This window comes from Geosmithia morbida, assembly GCF_012550715.1.
Source record: "Geosmithia morbida isolate 1262 chromosome Unknown scaffold_3, whole genome shotgun sequence".
NCBI classification, from domain to species: Eukaryota; Fungi; Ascomycota; class Sordariomycetes; order Hypocreales; family Bionectriaceae; genus Geosmithia; species Geosmithia morbida.
The window spans coordinates 1,432,196-1,449,656 of NW_023336190.1; the positions used below are offsets into that span (position 1 = coordinate 1,432,196).

Consider the following 17,461-nt stretch of genomic DNA (forward strand, 5'->3'; position numbering starts at 1 on the left):
GGTAAGTTTTCGCTTTTTCTTCCTTCTCTCTCTCGTCTTTTCTGTTCTCATGCATCCCATTCATACTGATGTCTCCTCTCTCCCCCCCTCCCCCCCCTCCCCCCCTCCCTCTTCGCCCGCGAGGATCCCCCTCGATTTCTGCAACAAGCTCTGAGCGGCCCGCTCCAGCATCTCCGGATGGTGGCTGCGAGGTGAAGAATCTCGAGGAAATCGTCACACCTTGATCGACGCCTCCCCTCTCAGGTCTCCCGCCACCCACGATTGTCTACGACGACGACTAGGCGACGGAGCGCTGCGCATACTCATCTGACCTCGTGTCTTTCCAACTCTCCCTTTTATCTCGAGACTGGATTTGAGAAGAGCAGTTGCATTTTTCTACCCCCTCCCGATCACCGACAACCCTGACGACGTAACCTTGCCTGGGCTAAGGGACCCCCCTCCCGACTGGCGACGACGACAGAATACCCCCCTCCTCCTCCCTTACCGTCGACGCCTACCGTCGTTGCGTCATCTGACGACCTAGTTGCTCCTGGTATCTTGGGTTGAGAGCGGCCTACTCTGAGGCTTTGTGCCGGTAAGGAATTGAATTCATCATCATCTGCTGCTGCTGCTGCTGCCGTGACTCGCGCCACAGTTGCCTGCCTTTCTGCCACCTGCAGCCGCCCGTGTCGTCCCCCTCCCCCTTCTCTCCCCTGCTTGCTGACGCCTCGTTTCCACTCTCTGCAGCCGAAGCCCCCAAACATGGCCGATTATCACTATGACCCCCGAGCGCCTCCCCAGCGCTCCCAAGGCGGCGGATATCCCAACCAGGCCCATCCCCAGAGGGACGCCGCCTTCAGCAACATATTCGGCGCTCCGCCGTCGGGCAGGTCGCAGACAATGACGGGCCCGCCACCGCAGGACCCAGGCAGGACCCAGAGCATGATGTCCTCGCACGCCCAGCAGCACCAGCAGTTCCAGCACCAGCAGGCCATGCAGCAGCGCCAGTACCCCCCGCAGCAGCACCAGCAGCGCCCGCAGTACCCGGGATACTATGGCGATCACGACCAGATGGCAAGCCAGCGCACCCGTACCATGGACTCGAGCAGCGTCGCCAACGGCTTCTACCAGGGACAGCGAACTGCCTCAGCCGGGCAGCCGGGCGCCGGCTACGCACAGTACGCACAGTACCAGCAACCACCCCCGGGAAGGCGGCCTTATGCTCAGCCTCCAGCCTCGCCGCGTATGGACCCGAGGGGCCCGCCGGCCGGTGCCGTGGGTGCCAGGCAGGGCGCTCCCCCTCCCCGGCCCTACCCGGGAGGCCAGCAGCAGGCCCCGGCTCCGGCCCTGAACAGCGACTCGTACCGCTCGCAGTCCATGATGTCGGCTCCTCGCCCCCAGGCCTACAACCCCCCTCCGAGCTCGTACCAGCAGTCCTCGGCCAACCACTCCCGCCAGGCTCCTTACAACCAGCAGCAGCACTCGCAGTCGAGGACGACCGCGCAGGGGAGGGTGGTCCCGGATCGTCACGATGACCGGTCCATGTCTATGACGGGCTCCTACCACCCTCAGGACCACCAGACCATGAGCGGACGCGTCATCCCCAACCGGAGAGCCCCCGCCGAGCTGCCCGCCCAGGCCGTCGCTAACGGCTACGGCAACGGCTATCCTGGGGCTCCCGGCTCGCAGACCAGGACGACGAGCATGGTGTCGTCAAACGGCGACCACTCCAGGACCATGTCCATGGCGTCGACGGCCCCTACCGTGACGCCGTCCGAGTCGGACGCGTCCACCATAGTGGCGCACCGTCCGTCCAGGAGCAAGTCGATCGAGAGCGAGCGACCACCCACGGCCACCAAGATCCGACCGCCCCTCGTCTACCCGGCCCTGCTGTCCAAGGTGGCCGAATGCTTCCGCCGCAAGATCATCACGGGCGAGCGGACGAAGAACGAGCTCACGTACAAGAACGCGTTTAGCGGATCCGAAGCTGTCGACGTGCTCTCGTACATCATCCGCACGACAGACCGCAACCTGGCCCTGCTGCTGGGCCGCGCCCTGGATGCGCAGAAGTACTTCCACGACGTCACGTACGAGCACAGGCTGAGGGACTCGCAGGCGGAGATGTACCAGTTCAGGGAGAACCTGATGGAGGACCAGACCGAGGAGAAGGCGTCGGTCAACGGCGTCTTCGTGCTGCTGTCCGAGTGCTACTCGCCCACGTGCACGCGCGATCAGCTCTGCTACTCCATCGCCTGCCCGCGCCGGCTGGAGCAGGTGTCGAGGCTCAACCTCAAGATCAACCCGGGGCTGGGCCTGCGCAAGCCCGAGTCGGCCAACATCAACGACGACGAGGCCGACCAGACGGACGAGCAGAAGCTGTGGATCAACTCGGTGCCCAAGGAGATTGCCGAGACGGTGTCGGAGAAGGAGCAGAAGAGGCAGGAGGTCATCTCGGAGATCTGCTACACGGAGCGAGACTTCGTCAAGGATCTCGAGTACCTGCGCGACTTCTGGATCCTGCCGCTGCGGTCCAAGGCGTCGCCGATCCCGCCCAACCGGCGGGACAAGGTGGTCAGGAACATCTTCAGCAACATTGTCGACCACCCGAGCCTGCACACGGTCAGCTCGCGGCTGGCCAACGCGCTGACGGCGCGGCAGCAGAAGGAGCCGGTGGTGCACAACATCGGTGACAAGTTCCTCGAGTACGTGCCGCAGTTCGAGCCGTTCATCTGGTACGGATCCCGGCAGCTCGAGGCCAAGTTTGCGTTCGAGAACGAGCGGTCGACGAACCAGTACTTCTCCAAGTTTGTCGACGAGATCGAGCGGCGCAAGGAGTCGCGCAAGCTAGAGCTGAACGGCTACCTGACGAAGCCGACGACGCGCCTGGCGCGATACCCGCTCCTGCTGGAGAACGTGCTCAAGTACACCGAGGACGGCAGCCCGGACAAGGAGGACATCCCCAAGGTGCTGGTGCTGATCCGCGACCTGCTGAGCCGGGTCAACGCCGAGTCGGGCAAGGCGGAGAACCGGTTCAACCTGCGCAAGCTGCACGAGCAGCTGCGCTTCCGGCCCAACGAGCGGGTGGACCTGCGGCTGACGGAGGAGGGTCGCGAGCTCGTCTTCAAGAGCCAGTTCAAGAAGTCGCCGACGGACCCGACGGCCGAGATCACGGCCTTCCTCTTCGACCACGCCGTGCTGCTGGTGCGCATCAAGCAGAACGGCAAGCAGGAGGAGGTCAAGGCGTACCGGCGACCCATCCCGCTCGAGCTCCTGTCGATCCGCGAGATGGACGAGGTGATACCGCAGCAGGGCGTCAAGCGGTCGTCGTCCAGCCTGATCCCGTCGATCCGCCCGGGTAACGCCGACCACAAGAAGGGCGAGGGCTGGCCCATCACCTTTCGCCACCTGGGCAAGGCGGGCTACGAGCTCGCCGTCTACGCGTCGAACCAGGCCGCGCGCAAGAAGTGGCTCGAGTACATTGACAGCGCGCAGCAGCGTCTGCGCGACAGGGCCGACTTCCTCGACACGACGGTCATATCGAGCAACTTCTTCGTCGGGACGAATCACATCAACTGTGTTACGCCGTTTGGTATGTCTCCCCCTCACCCTCACCCTCCCCCTCACCCTCGATGACGGAATCTGACAAGAGCAAAAACAAAAACAGACGGCGGCCGTAAACTCATATTTGGAACGGACAATGGCATATACGTGTCGGATCGCAAGAACAAGGAGCAGCTGCCCAAGAAGGTGCTGGAGGCGACCACGGTGACGCAGGTGGACATACTGGAGGAGTACCAGCTGCTGCTGGTGCTGTCCAACAAGACGCTCCTGTCATACCCCGTGTCTGCGCTGAGCCCGGATGAGCCGGCGCTGTCGAAGCGAGGCAAGAAGATCCAGAACCACTGCAGCTTCTTCAAGACGGGCATCTGCATGGGCAGGCACCTCGTGTGCTGCGTCAAGTCGTCGGCGCTGTCGACCACGATCAAGGTGTTCGAGCCCAACGACGCCATGACCAAGGCCAAGAAGCAGAAGGGGCTGGGCAAGTTCATGGCGGGAGGGCACGACGAGCTGCGGCCGTTCAAGGAGTTCTACATACCGACAGAGTCGTCGTCGGTGCACTTCCTCAAGTCGAAGCTGTGCGTGGCGTGCGCCAGGGGGTTCGAGGTGGTGTCGCTGGAGACGCTGGAGACGCAGTCCCTGCTCGACCAGGCCGACACGTCGCTCGACTTCGTGGCCCGCAAGGAGGGCGTCAGGCCCATCCACATCGAGCGCCTCAACGGCGAGTTCCTCCTCAACTATTCGGAGTTCTCCTTCTTCGTCAACCGCAACGGATGGAGGGCTAGGCCCGAGTGGCGCATCGACTGGGAGGGTACGCCGACCAACTTTGCCCTCAGCTATCCCTGGATCCTGGCGTTTGAGCCAAACTTTATCGAGCTGCGCAACATTGAGAATGGTGCTGTTCACATCATACCTCATCGGAATCTCAGGATGCTTCACAGCAGTACACACGAGGTGAGTCTTTTTTCCCGTCATTTCTCTCTGTTTTCTATCTCTTCTCTCTCTCTCTCTCTCTCTCTCTCTCTCTCTCTCTCTCTCTCTCTCTTCTCCTCTTTTCTTCCGTGTCTTTCTTGCTGCTTTTCTTTTTCTTCTCACCATCTATTGGAATGGTTGCTGACATCCCGTGATAAGATCCTCTTTGCGTACGAAGGCGAACGAGGAGAAGATATCGTCGAGGCCATTGACTTTTGGAAGAGCAATCGTCGATCCGAGATGCCGCCCGTTGCAGGATCAGGATCTGCTATTCAGTAAGATGCTGCTCGTCCCATGTCGACATTTTGGATATCTTTTTTTCCCTCTCCTTCTTTCTTCTCTTCTCATTTCTTCTCTTCTTCTTTCTTCATATTTCTTCTCATGTATGAGATGTGCAAAGTAATGTACAAAGAAGTTCATAGTGCAGAAAAAAAAAGGACATTTAGGAATTGGAATTGTAGATGGGGGAAGAAGAGAGAGAGACGGCTTACAATCATGTGGCTTAATGCTGGGATGGGAGAGAAGAGAAGAGAAGAAGAGAAAGGGGGGGTGGAAAGGAAAGAAGAAGAAAGGATGAGGGGTTGTTGATATATTTTTTGGAAAGAAAGATATTTGGTGAGAGATTCAAGTTTGAGCCTACAATTTTTATTTTTCTTTGCTTTCTCCTTTTATCCGTTTGATTTTTTATTTTTTTTTCACAACACTTTTTCTTTTGGTTGTCCTTTTTTTTTTCAACCTAGCGTTGCTACTTCAATGTGGCGAGGGTATATTTTTGAGTATCTTTCTTTATCATTATTATTATTATCATCATCATTTCCTTCTGGATAAATGGCATTTGCTTTGTTGTCCTTGTGCGCATGTGTATATGTATATGTGTATGTGTATGAATGTATATATATATATATATATATGTGTGTGTGTGTGTGTGTGTGTACATGTGTGTGTATGTGTGTGCTTGTCTCTGTATATATATAAAAAATTAATAATAAATAAAAAATCAGAGTAATAATGAGAGATAATAGCAAGTCTCTACTATCGTATTTTTCTTCTATAGTAGAATGATTTCGTATTCGTCAAGAGGAATAAAAAAAGTAGTCTGTTACCATTCTTTTTATAACGACATGTCATGGTAGATCAATCACCCTCCCCTGACGAACCGTCACCAAACCGAATCTCTGCTCACAAAGGCCAACATTATCAAGCAGGACCTGTATCGTCATGATTTGCTGCTGCTGCTGCTGCCGCTCTGGAGGTTGATGTTGTCGACGATGTTCCGACAGCATGGTACGTACAGTGAATAGGTGCAGATCGAGCATCTGCGCAAACAGGTTCCCATAGGCAGGTCTCGCCGATGCAGCCGGCCCTCCGGAGAATATAGAAGCGAGAGTCTGATCTTGATCTCGTCGCTGTTGCTGTTGCTGCTGCTGCTGCTGCTGCTGCTGCTGTTTGACAGAGAAAGTCGTACTCCCGTTGAGCAATATTACGAGAGGAGAGGAAGGCAATGTCCGGGAGAGGTGTGTCATCCTACGCGACAGGTGCGACAGCGTGGCGTGGGCCGTCTTGGGGCCGCGGTGGGCGAACAGGCTAGATAGGAGGGTCGCCGTGTGTGTTATCATGATGATGGAGGGTGATGGCTTATCTTGATCGTCTCTGCCGGTCTTGTCGTCTTTGCTGGTATTGGCATCGTCGTCGTCGTCGTCGTCGTCGTCGTCATCATCATCATCTTGGCTGTCCTTTATCTCGGAGGATGGTGCCCTTGGTGCTCTTGGTGCTCGTGTTCCTTGGTCTGACGGGCTGTCTAGGTCTGATAAGACTTCGGATAGACCGTCCATGTCGAATACGCGGGATATGCTCAGCCTGTCGAGTATTCTCTTGGTCCTCTCTTCACTTCTGGTCCTCGATTCGCTCGCAGTGTCCGTGCCGTTTGTTTCTCGACGAACCTCTTCTTCACTCCGGGTCCTCGCTCCGCTCGCCACGGCAGCACCGAGTCCGTCAACCACCAACCTGACAATCTCCATCTGCGGTCTAGGCGTCACGATCAGTATCCTGTCATCCTCTCCATCGAGTAGAGTCTCGATGAGGAATTGAACACCAAGCTGTGGCGGTACGTTTACGATTAGTTTTTTTTCTTCTTCTTCTTTTTTCTCTCCAAACAATATCAATATATATATATATATTTGAGGTGGATTCCTTTTTTTTTTCAATAACAGAAGAAGAGAGGCTCCTATGACAGAAGAAACTTCGTATGACAGAAAGAAAGAAGGAAGGAAAAGAACCAGAAAAAACAAACAGGGTGGGAGAAGAAAAAAAGAAGAAGAAACTCACCAAGAGTCCAAACTGTTCCACATCAGAACTGATTCCCACCACCGTACCCCTCTCCAACCCTCCTCGCAGGATATACCCATCTACACCATCCGTTCCGCACCTCACCCTCCCTCGTCTGGACTGACGTTCCCTCCTGGCTTCCTGTCTGGACGCCAGGATCGTGGCCGGAACGAGTCCGGTTGGTGTCGGTGGTGGTGACCCCATGTCGGATTCATCCTGTCGGTTGGTTTCAGGGTTTTTTTTTTATGTCATCTATCGATTCGTCGTAGTAGTAGTAGTAGTAGTAATAGTACGAGGTCCCAAGGCAAAATGATGAATGAGTATTATGTAATACATGCATACCATATTATATATATATATACTCGCACTATAGCAACACAAGAGGATTCGATAAATCAAAATACAGGAAAGAAAAAAAAAAAAGAGTCCTACCCTATATATCCACCGCCAAGTTGACCTAGATTTGATTCCCATACAAGTAAACGGTTGATGGTCTAAAAAGGGAGAAAAGGTACGGGAAGGGCCCCAGGGGAGGCGAAGAATGCTTTATATTATCACCTCTCCAAAATAGGTGGTAAGTTTTATATTTCAGGTACGTTGTGTAAAGTCCTATGCAGATAACCTGATAACAATCAGACCATGACGAATTTTGTTTTTTCATCGGCAACGATCTCAATTCTCATAGTAGCAAAGTGTACAAGTTTTTTTTCCCCCTCAACTTGTTCCATCTCGATGCTCTTTCCTTCATCATACTATCCTAGCCCTCCGTAAGGCGACGATTACGTCAGGCCTAGATAGGGCCGCATAGGCGTGGCATACATCTACAGCAGCGCAATTCTCGGACCATCAGATCTACACTTCAAGGCAACCCAGCAACAGAAACAGAAGAGAGTTTCCACCTTCGGGCCCAGCCCTTCCCGTATATTAGCATACGTCATGCTATGTATGGCCCTGTACTTGGCCCGCATCTTTGCCACGGTCCTTCCCTCACACCATTTCCTTTCCAAGGACAATGATACTGTAACAAAAAAAAAAAAGACGAGGTGAGGAGAAACGAAGGAGAACCAAATAAATACATGGGAGAAGAAAGAGGAGAGGAAAGAAGACGAATAGAGAAAACAGGCAGGACAAGGCACCAGAAAAAAAAAAGAGGCCAGGTAGAAGCCCAGATATATACACGCTACTTCGTCGCCGTCGACAGACAAGAATGCTGCCGTCGAAAACTTGGTCCTTGACCCTGAGAAGACCCCACAGGGATGGGGCGCAGAGGATAGAGACGAGCCTCGATATCGATGAAGAGGAGTCGGGTGCACGGTCCACTCCCCGGACAGGCCCGTCTCCCGTCTGAACGTCCATAGCACAGCGGCCCTCCCTCGGTCCCTACATGGCCGCCCCGTGATTCGTGGGCGGCGGAGGGCTGGCGGCGCTCTCGGCCGTCCTCGCGGGCCTGCGACCTCCCTTGAGGCTCTTCATCCTCCCCAGGATGCCGCTGGGCTTGGGGGCGGCGCCGTCGTCGTTGGTCATGCTGGCGTCCGCCGTCGACCGGCGCTCCAGGGCGGCGCCCGAGGCGGCACGGCGGCGCGGAGCGGGGACCGGCGCGTCGGGAGACATGGCTCTCTCTCGCGGGCGCAGGCTGAGGGACTCCTCGCCGGCGCCGCGGGAGAACTCCTCGGCGAAGGGGTCGCCCCTGGCCGTGGTGCCGACGCTGGCGGACCTACCGCCGTAGGCGTCGGGCGACATGACGCGGTGGCCGCTGCTGCCGCCCTTGTTCATGCGCAGGCGCTGGGCGAGCGACTTCTTGCGCTGCAGGCCGCCGCCGCCGGATCCGCCTTCGGCCATCTGCTGCTGCCTCTCGGCGAGGTCGCGCGTGATGGCCGAGCGGGCTGCGGGGGCTCCCTCGAGGAAGGTCGACGTGCCCAGGCCCTCGCTCTCGTCGCCGTGGATGGCGTCGATGCGCTGGGTGGGGTTGAAGATGGTGACGTCCCCGTCGAGGCGGGGGGCGGCGGCCACGCGCTTGGAGGCGTAGTCGCGAAAGGCGGCGTCGTCGTCGCCCTGGCCCATGAAGAGGGTGTGGTCGGCCTGGTTGTTGAGCGGGCCGGATCCGCCGAGCGAGTTGTTGAGCGAGTCCTTGGGGAAGGCCTGCATCGGGGCCCTGCGGCTCGTGTTCCGGTTGCGGTGGGGGTTGAGGGCGTCAAAGGGACCGTCGTGGTGGAAGACTGGGAAGGTGAGTCAGCTTTCGATCCTTACCTGCCCATGCGTCCCGTGCGCTCCCGAACGGTCCGTACCAGTCCAGGACGCAGATGGCCCGAGGGGCGGTGCGAGTTTTGGGGTGTGGGGGGAACGTACGTCCTGTGCCGTAGATGCCCGTGGCATCGAGCTGATCGATGATGTCGACGCGGCGGTTGGGCCTCCCAGACTTGCTCCTGGTTTTGCCCTCACGGTCGCGTTCGCGCCGCTCACGCGCATCCCGCCTGTCCGACTTCTCGGCGGTGGCGTCGGCAGCAGGGGCGGCAGCAGCCTTGGTGGCCCCGACGGTGGGGCCGGCCGGCGGCTTGGGGGCGTCCCGCTTCTGACGTTCGCGCTCGCGGCGACGGGCAATCATCCTCTTCTCCTCCTCGGTGAGGGGCATCGTGTCGAAGTCGAGTATGGACGAGTCCGAGTTACGTCGAGCCCGGGAGGACCGCTGCGGCTGAGGCTGGGGAGGCGGCGGTCGTCTGGAGGGGGAGGCCGAGGGACCGCCGGGGCGCGACGGGGGGGGAGGCATCCTGCGGGCCTTGGGGTCGGAGGAGCGGTCGTTGTCGTTGTCGAGGTCGATGAGGATACCCTGTTGGGATGCAGAGGGGGGGGGAGGGGGTGGCTGTCTCGGAGCAGGAGCAGGAGCAGGCTTGTTGCTGTCGAGGGTCATCGAGTTCTGCCGGCCGATGTCAGCGTCGGGAGAGGGGAAGAGCTGCCCCGGGGCGGACCAGTCGGCGGACTAGTCTGCGGAAGGAGACGTCTGCAAGGAAAGGGATGCGGGGAGGGGGGGGGGGGGGGGGGGGGGGGGGGGGGGCGCGGAGTTAGGGGGGGGGGAGCGAGGAGGACGAGAGATCGAGGCTCGACGTACAAATATGTCCTCGGCCGACATGGAGTTGTGATCGGAAAAGGTAGACATGGCGCCGGGCGAGGGCAGCGGAGGCGAATGGAACGGGGGCTGTAGCGTGTGCTGCTGCTGGGGTTGCTGGGCCGGATCGAGAAAGGGGTTCCTGGACGTGGGCCTGCTGGAGAAGGCTTCGTCGAATGGCGAAGCCGGTGAGGCGGCACGATTGCGAAAGGGGTTATTGGAGTTGAGGTTGATGCTCAGGCCTGGTGAGGGGGCCGGTTCTGTTTGGGGGTTCCTCTCGTTAGAAAAAGTGGTGACGGGGTGGGTTCTCAACCAGGTACGAGACGAGTCGGCACGCAACAGAATGACCTGATTCGAAGGCGAGAGAGGGAGAGGAGAGGAGTAGAGAGGGAGAGTAGTAAATTATGGGTAGAGACGTTTTGGTTTGATGGGGGGGGGGGGGGGGGGGGGGGGGAGGGGGGATGTGATGCCAATCAGGGTAACCCGGGGGGGGGGGACAGACAAAGAGAGAGAGCAACCCCTCCCCCCTCCCCCCCCTGTATAGATAGGCATCGGGCGTATAGGGGACTCGTCTTTACATNGGGGGGGGGGGACAGACAAAGAGAGAGAGCAACCCCTCCCCCCTCCCCCCCCTGTATAGATAGGCATCGGGCGTATAGGGGACTCGTCTTTACATGATGGAGAGGGTGTTGCGTGTTGCGGCGGTGCGTGCATGTTGCAAGCGGGCAGATCAGGGGGTTTTGGAGTTTTGAATACAGGATATCGAATAAGGGATAAACGTACCTGGCCGGAACGGGTCATATCCCGCCATCTTCTTCCGATCTACTGTGGACTGTTTCCTTCCTTTCCCTTCGTCTTATATCTGTTTGTTGGGGGCGGGGAAGAAGGAAGGGTGGAAAGAAAGGGTAACACGGCAGTGGGAAGGAAAAAAAAAAAAAAAAGAAGGGAAGAAAGGCGGATGCGGATTAATTTGGTAGCGGAGAAGGGAGAGGGAGAGGGAGAGGGTGAGGGGGTGCTATGGCTTCTCTGGATTATGCTCCCTGTCTCCGGACATTGCTTGTCACTGCTGCTGCTGCTGCTTGCTGGTGCTGGTGGTGCCGGTGCTGGTGCCGGTGCTGGTGCTGGTGCTGGTGCTGGTGCTGATGCTGGTGGTGCTGCTACAGCTACTGAGGTGCTCAACAAAAAAAAAACCCTGGGTCTATTCGGTAGTGGGTAGCGTGTGGGCGGGGCAGAGGGGGATATTAGGGAAAAGGGGGGGGGGCCGGGGTTGGGGTTGGCTGACGTTCCATCGTTCTCCGTTCTAAACGTACATCTTCTCCCTATATCATCTATATCATGCACATGTAGGGGATTGTGAGAGAGGGAAACAGATAGATAGATTTGACAAGGCCGATCAGGACGAAGAGTGCCCAGCTGCAATGTACTCTCCATTCTCCGCTACCACTACATCTACGTATCAATCCATACTGCTCCGTACATGTCGAGCGCGCATCACTACACATCACTACTACATACGCACGTACGGTACACCGAGCAGCGGATGGGTACTCGCGACTGTCGACCATCCATTCCCCTTACTCGGCAGGTTTGAGATCTGCAGACCAGGGTAGAAGAAGAAGAGGCAGGGATTGGCAGGGAGGGAGGGAGACCTCGACTAGGGACCGGGAAATAAAGGAGACCTTGCCTGCCTGCACAGTCAGTCGTCAGAAGCAATACGGAATTACCAGGTGGGGAATGGGATGGGGGATGCCCCGGAGGCTGGGTCTGCACGTATTGAAATATTACGGTACGTATTCATCTGTAATCTGTAATCTGTAATCTGTAGTCTGCACCGGGTACCGAGTACCGAGTACGGAGTATATTATTATCAATACGTACGACGTATAGATTAATGCTCCCTACGCTTTACCACCATGATCCATCTACCTGCAAAACGTCCGTTCACGGCATGACGGCTTGTCTCGGCTTTGCTTGGCAAGAGAAAAGAAGAGGAAGAGGGTGGATAGATGGTGATGACGATGGATAGATGAAAAAGACCCAAAGACCCCCGCGTATGACCAGAGGTGCATACCGTACAGGCATCATCATCAGTATAGGTAGAAGACAATCCACATCCGTCGAGTGACGGATGTACCGTACAGGTATAATCTGTATGCCCTCTCGGTAACATCACGTCACTGCACATCTGTACCGGTGCTCCGTGATCTGTATCCGTGCAGATTACTCCGTACGGTGCATGCATCAACACTCGGTATAGTGCACAGGCTGCAGCGCTATATAGTACTATCAATACTCCGTGTATCGGTATATTGGTACCGTCACCAGGTAGGACTAGGACTAGGTCCGCACGACGTATGCAAGACACACGGCATGCTCTCCTGGTCAAAAAACAAATAAAAGAAATGCTGGATAGCATCTCTGTCTCTGCCTCTGACTTTAATCTCTCTTCCCACCTGAATTCCGCGTCCCGCGACTCCCCGGAAATATCCCGTGTCTGGGGGCATTCCCGCTCACTGGTTTACGCGTGTTCCGCTTCGGCTCCTCTGCTTCACCGCTGGGAAGCACGTGCTCGTCTCCATCCTTCCCGTCTTCGATCATCCTGCGTCGATCCTCTCGACTGACGATACTTCCAGATACCCTGCACCAATCTCATCATCAGTAAAGACAGACATCTTGTCACGTGTCAATCCGTACATATGTATAGCGTATGCATGGAGTCGTCTCGGAATCTTCGATAGCCTCAACATCTAGTATCCTGATTCTGGGATAGTCTCGGCATCCAGACCCGGACGACCAACTCCTGGACCACATCTTTTTCAGACGTCATCAATCACATATATTCTGCATCCTCACTCGGTGCAGATCTAGATACAATTTCCATATATATATGTATATATATATATGTATATATATATATGTATATATAGACGTATGTATATTTGATCCTCGACTATTCGTACCCAAACCCCTCAACAATCCCATACCAATACTTGTAACCTGTAGACTCCTTTCGTACAATAAAAAGGCAATAAAAAGGACAAATCAAGACGTAGACGGTGAGGAGAACGAAAGCAGAAAGCAAGAGAGAGAGAGAGAGAAGGAGAGATAGAGTAGAAGAGAAGGAGAGAGGGGGGCAAAAAAACGACAAGAAGAAGAGAGGAGACGAGGAAGGATTGTGACACAGTCAATGCCTGAAATACGTCAATCACCCCTCAAACTCTACTATACCCTCACTGGAAGTCAATCTCCTCCCATCCTTCCCAGCCCCGGCTGCTGCTGCTGCTGCTGCCGCCGCCGCCGCCGTCGTCGCCGCCGCCGCTCCCGCTGCCGTTGCCGTTGCCGTACCGGTTCCGCCTGCACCGTCCCCGGCACCGGCATCGGCCTCCGCACCCGTCAGCAGATCCCTGTCAGAGGACTTGACCGACCGGCCGTCGTCGTCCGCGCCGCTCCTCGACGGCCCCTTGCGAACCCCGATCGCCACGCCGACGTCGTCGTCCTCGTCGTCCTCGTCGTCCTCGTCCGCCCCCGCCGCCAGCGGCCGTCCCGTCGCCGTCGCGTTCTTCTCCAGCTCCCTCTGCGCCTCCTCCATCCGCCTCCTCACCTCCGTCGCCACCCTCATCCCGTCCGTGATGATGCCGTCCATGACCCCGCGCAGACCCCTGCCACCGGGAGGTCCGCCGACGACTCCTCCTCCGGTCGCCGCCGCCGCCGCCGCCGCCGCCGACCCGGCAGGGTGGCGGCTGGCCGATGCCGACGTCGACCCGCCGTGAGGCCTGGACGATCCGAATCCGAGACTCGAGAAGGTCGTCAGCCCGCCCGTCAACGAGCCGGACGCCGCGGCCGCCTGCGATACGCCCTCGATCACGTGGAACGACGTCGGGAATGACGACTCGAAGAACTGCTCCAGCAGCTCGTCCGCCAGCACCACCATCCTGAACGTCGGGAGCGTGATGTGCAGCGGGTGAGCTGGGTCGAGCGCCGCGTTGGCCGACCTGGCTCGCTGCTCCGTCTTGCTGTCGCTGCCGTCGCCGTCGCCGCTCGGCCTCTCCGTCGCGTCCCGCTCGTCTGTGCCGTCCGTGCCGACGTCGACCAGGTCGGCCCCTTCACCCTCGGAGGAGGAGGCGGCCGCGCCGGCTCCCGGGCCGGCTCCCGGGTGATCCGGATCCGCGTACTCGAAGCACCGTCGGATGAACGCGCTCACGCTCCCCAGGAACCGCTCGTTGGTCGACGTCCCGGGCTGCAGGCTGCCCTGCGACTCGCGGACGCTGGCGTCGCCGTTGAGCGCCAGCGTCGACGCCCCCGGGCTGAGCGTGCCCTCCAGCCCCCGCCGGGACAGGAACAGGAGCGTCTCCGAGATGCGCAGTATGCCCTCGCGGTCCACCCGCCCGTCGCCGTCGTCGTCGTACAGCTCGAAGAAGTAGGTGATGATGCCCATGATGTCGCGCCTGCCCCTGATCCGCGCGAGCCCGTTGACCACGTTCTGCAGCGTCAGCTCGCCGTTGCCGTCGACGTCCCACTTGCGGAACAGCCGGCCGAGGAACTCGTGCTCGGCCGGCTCCGGGCCCGCGCCCCAGGCCGACAGCATCAGGTCCGCCGCCGTCGGCCGGCGGGCGCTCTGGTGGTGACGGTGGTGAGGCCGGTTCGGGGGCTGCTTGTGGGCCGACCCGCGGTCCAGCGAGTCGCGCCGGGACTGGCCCGGCGAGTCGGAGATGGCCCACTTGGCCATGGACGCCAGGAACTCGCGGAAGGCGTCGTAGTCCATCAGGTTCGTGCTGGGCCCCAGGCCGACGCGGCCCTTCTCGACCTCGCTCTGCGGCGCCGACGACGCGGCGCTGCCCGAGAAGATGTCCGAGGCCCGCACCCGGCTGGCCCGGGCCCGCTTCTGCCTCTCCTGCTGCATCACCATGTTGCGCTGCTGGCGGTCGTACAGGATGTTGTAGAAGCGGTCGTACAGCGCGCCCAGCTCCTCGGGGCTGAGCAGCTTGCTGTCCGGGCCCAGGTTGCGGAGGGCGGTGCGCTTCGCAAAGTTCTCGATGTTGTTGAGCACGGCGTCCTTGTTCTTGAGCCGCAGCTCGGTGATGGTGCTGTGCGTGATGGACGAGAACTCCTTGAAGGCCACCACCATGAGCTCCTGGAAGCGCGTGACGGCCCGCAGCTTGGGGTTCTCCGACTTGGGGTGGGCCGACTGGTCCAGCCGCGAAAAGTACGACTTGAGCACGGAGATGAAGGTGCCGTCGTCGGCCGCGTCCAGCAGCTCCTCGCCGTTGATGCGCAGGATGGCCAGCCCGACCTGGAAGAGCACCTTGGGGCCCTCGACGAAGAAGACGTCGAGGACGCGGAAGGCGTAGACGAGGGGCATCGAGTTGATGTACAGCGACAGGAACCACGGCAGCGACACGACCGACAGCTGCACGTCGCTCTTGACCAGGTGCTCCCACAGGATGGGCATGGTGCGCTCGACCAGGCACTCAAACACCTTCTGGTCCAGCAGGGTGCCGTACATGGTGGTCGAGTAGTACCCCGGCACCAGCCGGTCGCACAGGGTGGAGAGGAGGAAGAAGGCCTGGGCCTCGGACATGTAGATGAGCAGGGCGGCCACGACGATGTTCATGGCCTGGCAGTAGCCGACCTCGGTGTTGACCCAGCTGTAGGCCGTCAGCACGCGGCGCAGGCGGCCGATGCCCTCGTCGCTCTGGAAGCCCGGGTACTCCGGCAGGCTGCGGTTGAGGTCCTTCTCGATCTCGTCAATGGCCAGCGACTCGTGGCCCTCGAACCTGGCCAGGGTCTCGGCGTAGAGCTCCGGGGTCTCGAGGCGGAGGAAGATGGAGCCGGACGTGACCTCCCAGACCTCGCCGCGCAGGCGGTTCGGCAGGCCGACGCGGATCAGCTTGTGGAAGGTGGGCTGGCGGATGAGGGTGAAGTTGCGGCCGTTGTCGCGGAGATACTCGGCCCACAGGCGCATCTTGGCGCGGTCCCGCAGCTTCTTGGGGTCTCCGGGGTAGCGGAAGACCATGCCCAGGCCGGCGTCGGGCGGCGTCGCGTTCTTCTTCTCGTCGGACCGGAGCAGGTACTCGGAGTAGTTCTCGGAGGCGACGCTGCGCAGCTTGCCGACGTTGCCGACGCCGGCCCTCAGGCCCTTCTTCAGCCCGTCGCAGAAGCGCTCGCAGGCCTGGCGTGTACCGGCGAGGTGTAGTATGATCCGCTGCTCCCGACCGTCTCTCCGATCCTTGGGGCCGTCCTTTGCGTCGTCGTAGAGGAGGCCGTTCCACGTCGTGAAGGCTAGGGCGAACTGTCGAGGCGGGGGAGGTAGGTAACCGTCAGCCGTCTACACACACACACACACACACACACACACACCAGAGCTGACCGACTCCAGACTCGAGGGGGGGGGGGGGGAGGGGACGGGAGATACCTGAAAATTCTGACTGTTCAACCTCTCGACCCTCCTTATGGCACAGAGCGGAAAGGTGAAGCCGTTGCCGCTGGGACCGCCTCCGTGCGTCTGGCCGGTAAAGGCCGACGAGGTGGACACGCTGGCCGCCTGGGAGAAGCTCGAGGGCGTGGTGGAGAAGCACATGTAGGCCTCGGACAGGTGCAGCTTCCCGGCATAATGCCACCCCCTCTGGTGGTCCCTGTCTCCTCCGTGGATGGCATTTCCGGGGTTCGAGCCCGAGTTCGAAGACGACGAAGGCGGTATGGTGAGCTCCGCATTGATCTCGTAGATGGGATTCTGGGTGGGGGGGAGACGGAACTGGCTCTGGAAGAGGGACGACTTGGACGGATTCCTGTCCGAGTTGGACAGGTTGAGGCCCTGGGTAGGATCGATGAGCTGCTGAGCCTTCTGGACGATGCTCGTAAAGTTGGCAAACATGGTTCTGTCTTGTCTCTATTCTTCTTCTACGCCGTGTGTGTGTACGCGCGCGTGCGTGCGTGCGTGCGTGTGTGTGTTATATTGGGGGAGTCGTCAGCGGTGGCGCATGACGACGCCGTCCGTGGAAGGGAGAGGGAGAGGATGGAGAGGATGGAACGAGAAAGAAGGAGGGAGCGGAGAGAAGGATGGATAGACGATTGTGGTACGAGAATATGAGAAGAGGGTGGCGGTATGCTTATGGGACAGTAAGAGTGGTGAGGGCAGCAAAAAAGAAAAGAAGAAGAAGAGAAGAAAAAGCGTTCCTCTTGGAGAGGGTAAGGATGAGTCGGATCGGGAGGGGAGGTTTCAACAGGCGGGCAGTAGTAGATGGTGGTGGTTGTGGTGGTGATCTGTGGTGTGTAGGCTCTGGAGCGAATGCTACGGGCGGGAGGAGTGCATTGGACGAGCTCGTGGCGTGGGCGAGCGGCTGACCGGTAGTGGCTGGCTGGTACAATGTCACTGTGCAGGCCGACCAACTACTACGAGCATGTGCTGGCCCAGTACGAGGCGAGTACGAGAAGAAGACTGGAAGAGCGCTGACGTTTCAATGGACCGATGGCTCCAGTCCCAGGTCTAGGCTTCTTCTACCGACCTCCTCCACTAGCTCATCCACTGGC

The 17,461-nt window shown here is 58.7% G+C and overlaps 5 protein-coding genes across 5 annotated transcripts; 1 reads left to right on the top strand and 4 right to left on the bottom strand.

Annotated features, from left to right (window-relative positions):
* Positions 1-741: 741 nt before the first annotated feature.
* On the top strand, positions 742-4,788 carry GMORB2_5369 (uncharacterized protein; the record flags this gene model as incomplete). Its single annotated transcript, XM_035467343.1, has 3 exons — positions 742-3,568; positions 3,644-4,491; positions 4,669-4,788. 3 exons carry the CDS (start codon positions 742-744, stop codon positions 4,786-4,788), a joined length of 3,795 nt encoding a protein of 1,264 aa, XP_035323355.1.
* A 452-nt stretch (positions 4,789-5,240) lies between these two features.
* GMORB2_5370 (uncharacterized protein) lies at positions 5,241-6,125 on the bottom strand (the record flags this gene model as incomplete). Its single annotated transcript, XM_035467344.1, has 2 exons — positions 5,241-5,257; positions 6,038-6,125. 2 exons carry the CDS (start codon positions 6,123-6,125, stop codon positions 5,241-5,243), a joined length of 105 nt encoding a protein of 34 aa, XP_035323356.1.
* A 2,089-nt stretch (positions 6,126-8,214) lies between these two features.
* Positions 8,215-9,985, bottom strand: GMORB2_5371 (Pal1 cell morphology protein; the record flags this gene model as incomplete). The annotated part of the gene is made up of 3 exons (XM_035467345.1): positions 8,215-9,050; positions 9,181-9,808; positions 9,938-9,985. 3 exons carry the CDS (start codon positions 9,983-9,985, stop codon positions 8,215-8,217), a joined length of 1,512 nt encoding a protein of 503 aa, XP_035323357.1.
* Positions 9,986-10,148: 163 nt separating this feature from the next.
* Positions 10,149-11,246, bottom strand: GMORB2_5372 (uncharacterized protein; the record flags this gene model as incomplete). Its single annotated transcript, XM_035467346.1, has 3 exons — positions 10,149-10,194; positions 10,999-11,132; positions 11,241-11,246. 3 exons carry the CDS (start codon positions 11,244-11,246, stop codon positions 10,149-10,151), a joined length of 186 nt encoding a protein of 61 aa, XP_035323358.1.
* A 1,893-nt stretch (positions 11,247-13,139) lies between these two features.
* Positions 13,140-17,333, bottom strand: GMORB2_5373 (TBC1 domain family member 8/9; the record flags this gene model as incomplete). Its single annotated transcript, XM_035467347.1, has 3 exons — positions 13,140-16,223; positions 16,347-16,763; positions 17,322-17,333. The coding sequence occupies 3 exons, from the start codon at positions 17,331-17,333 to the stop codon at positions 13,140-13,142; spliced, it is 3,513 nt and encodes a 1,170-aa protein (XP_035323359.1).
* Between the last annotated feature and the right edge of the window lie 128 nt (positions 17,334-17,461).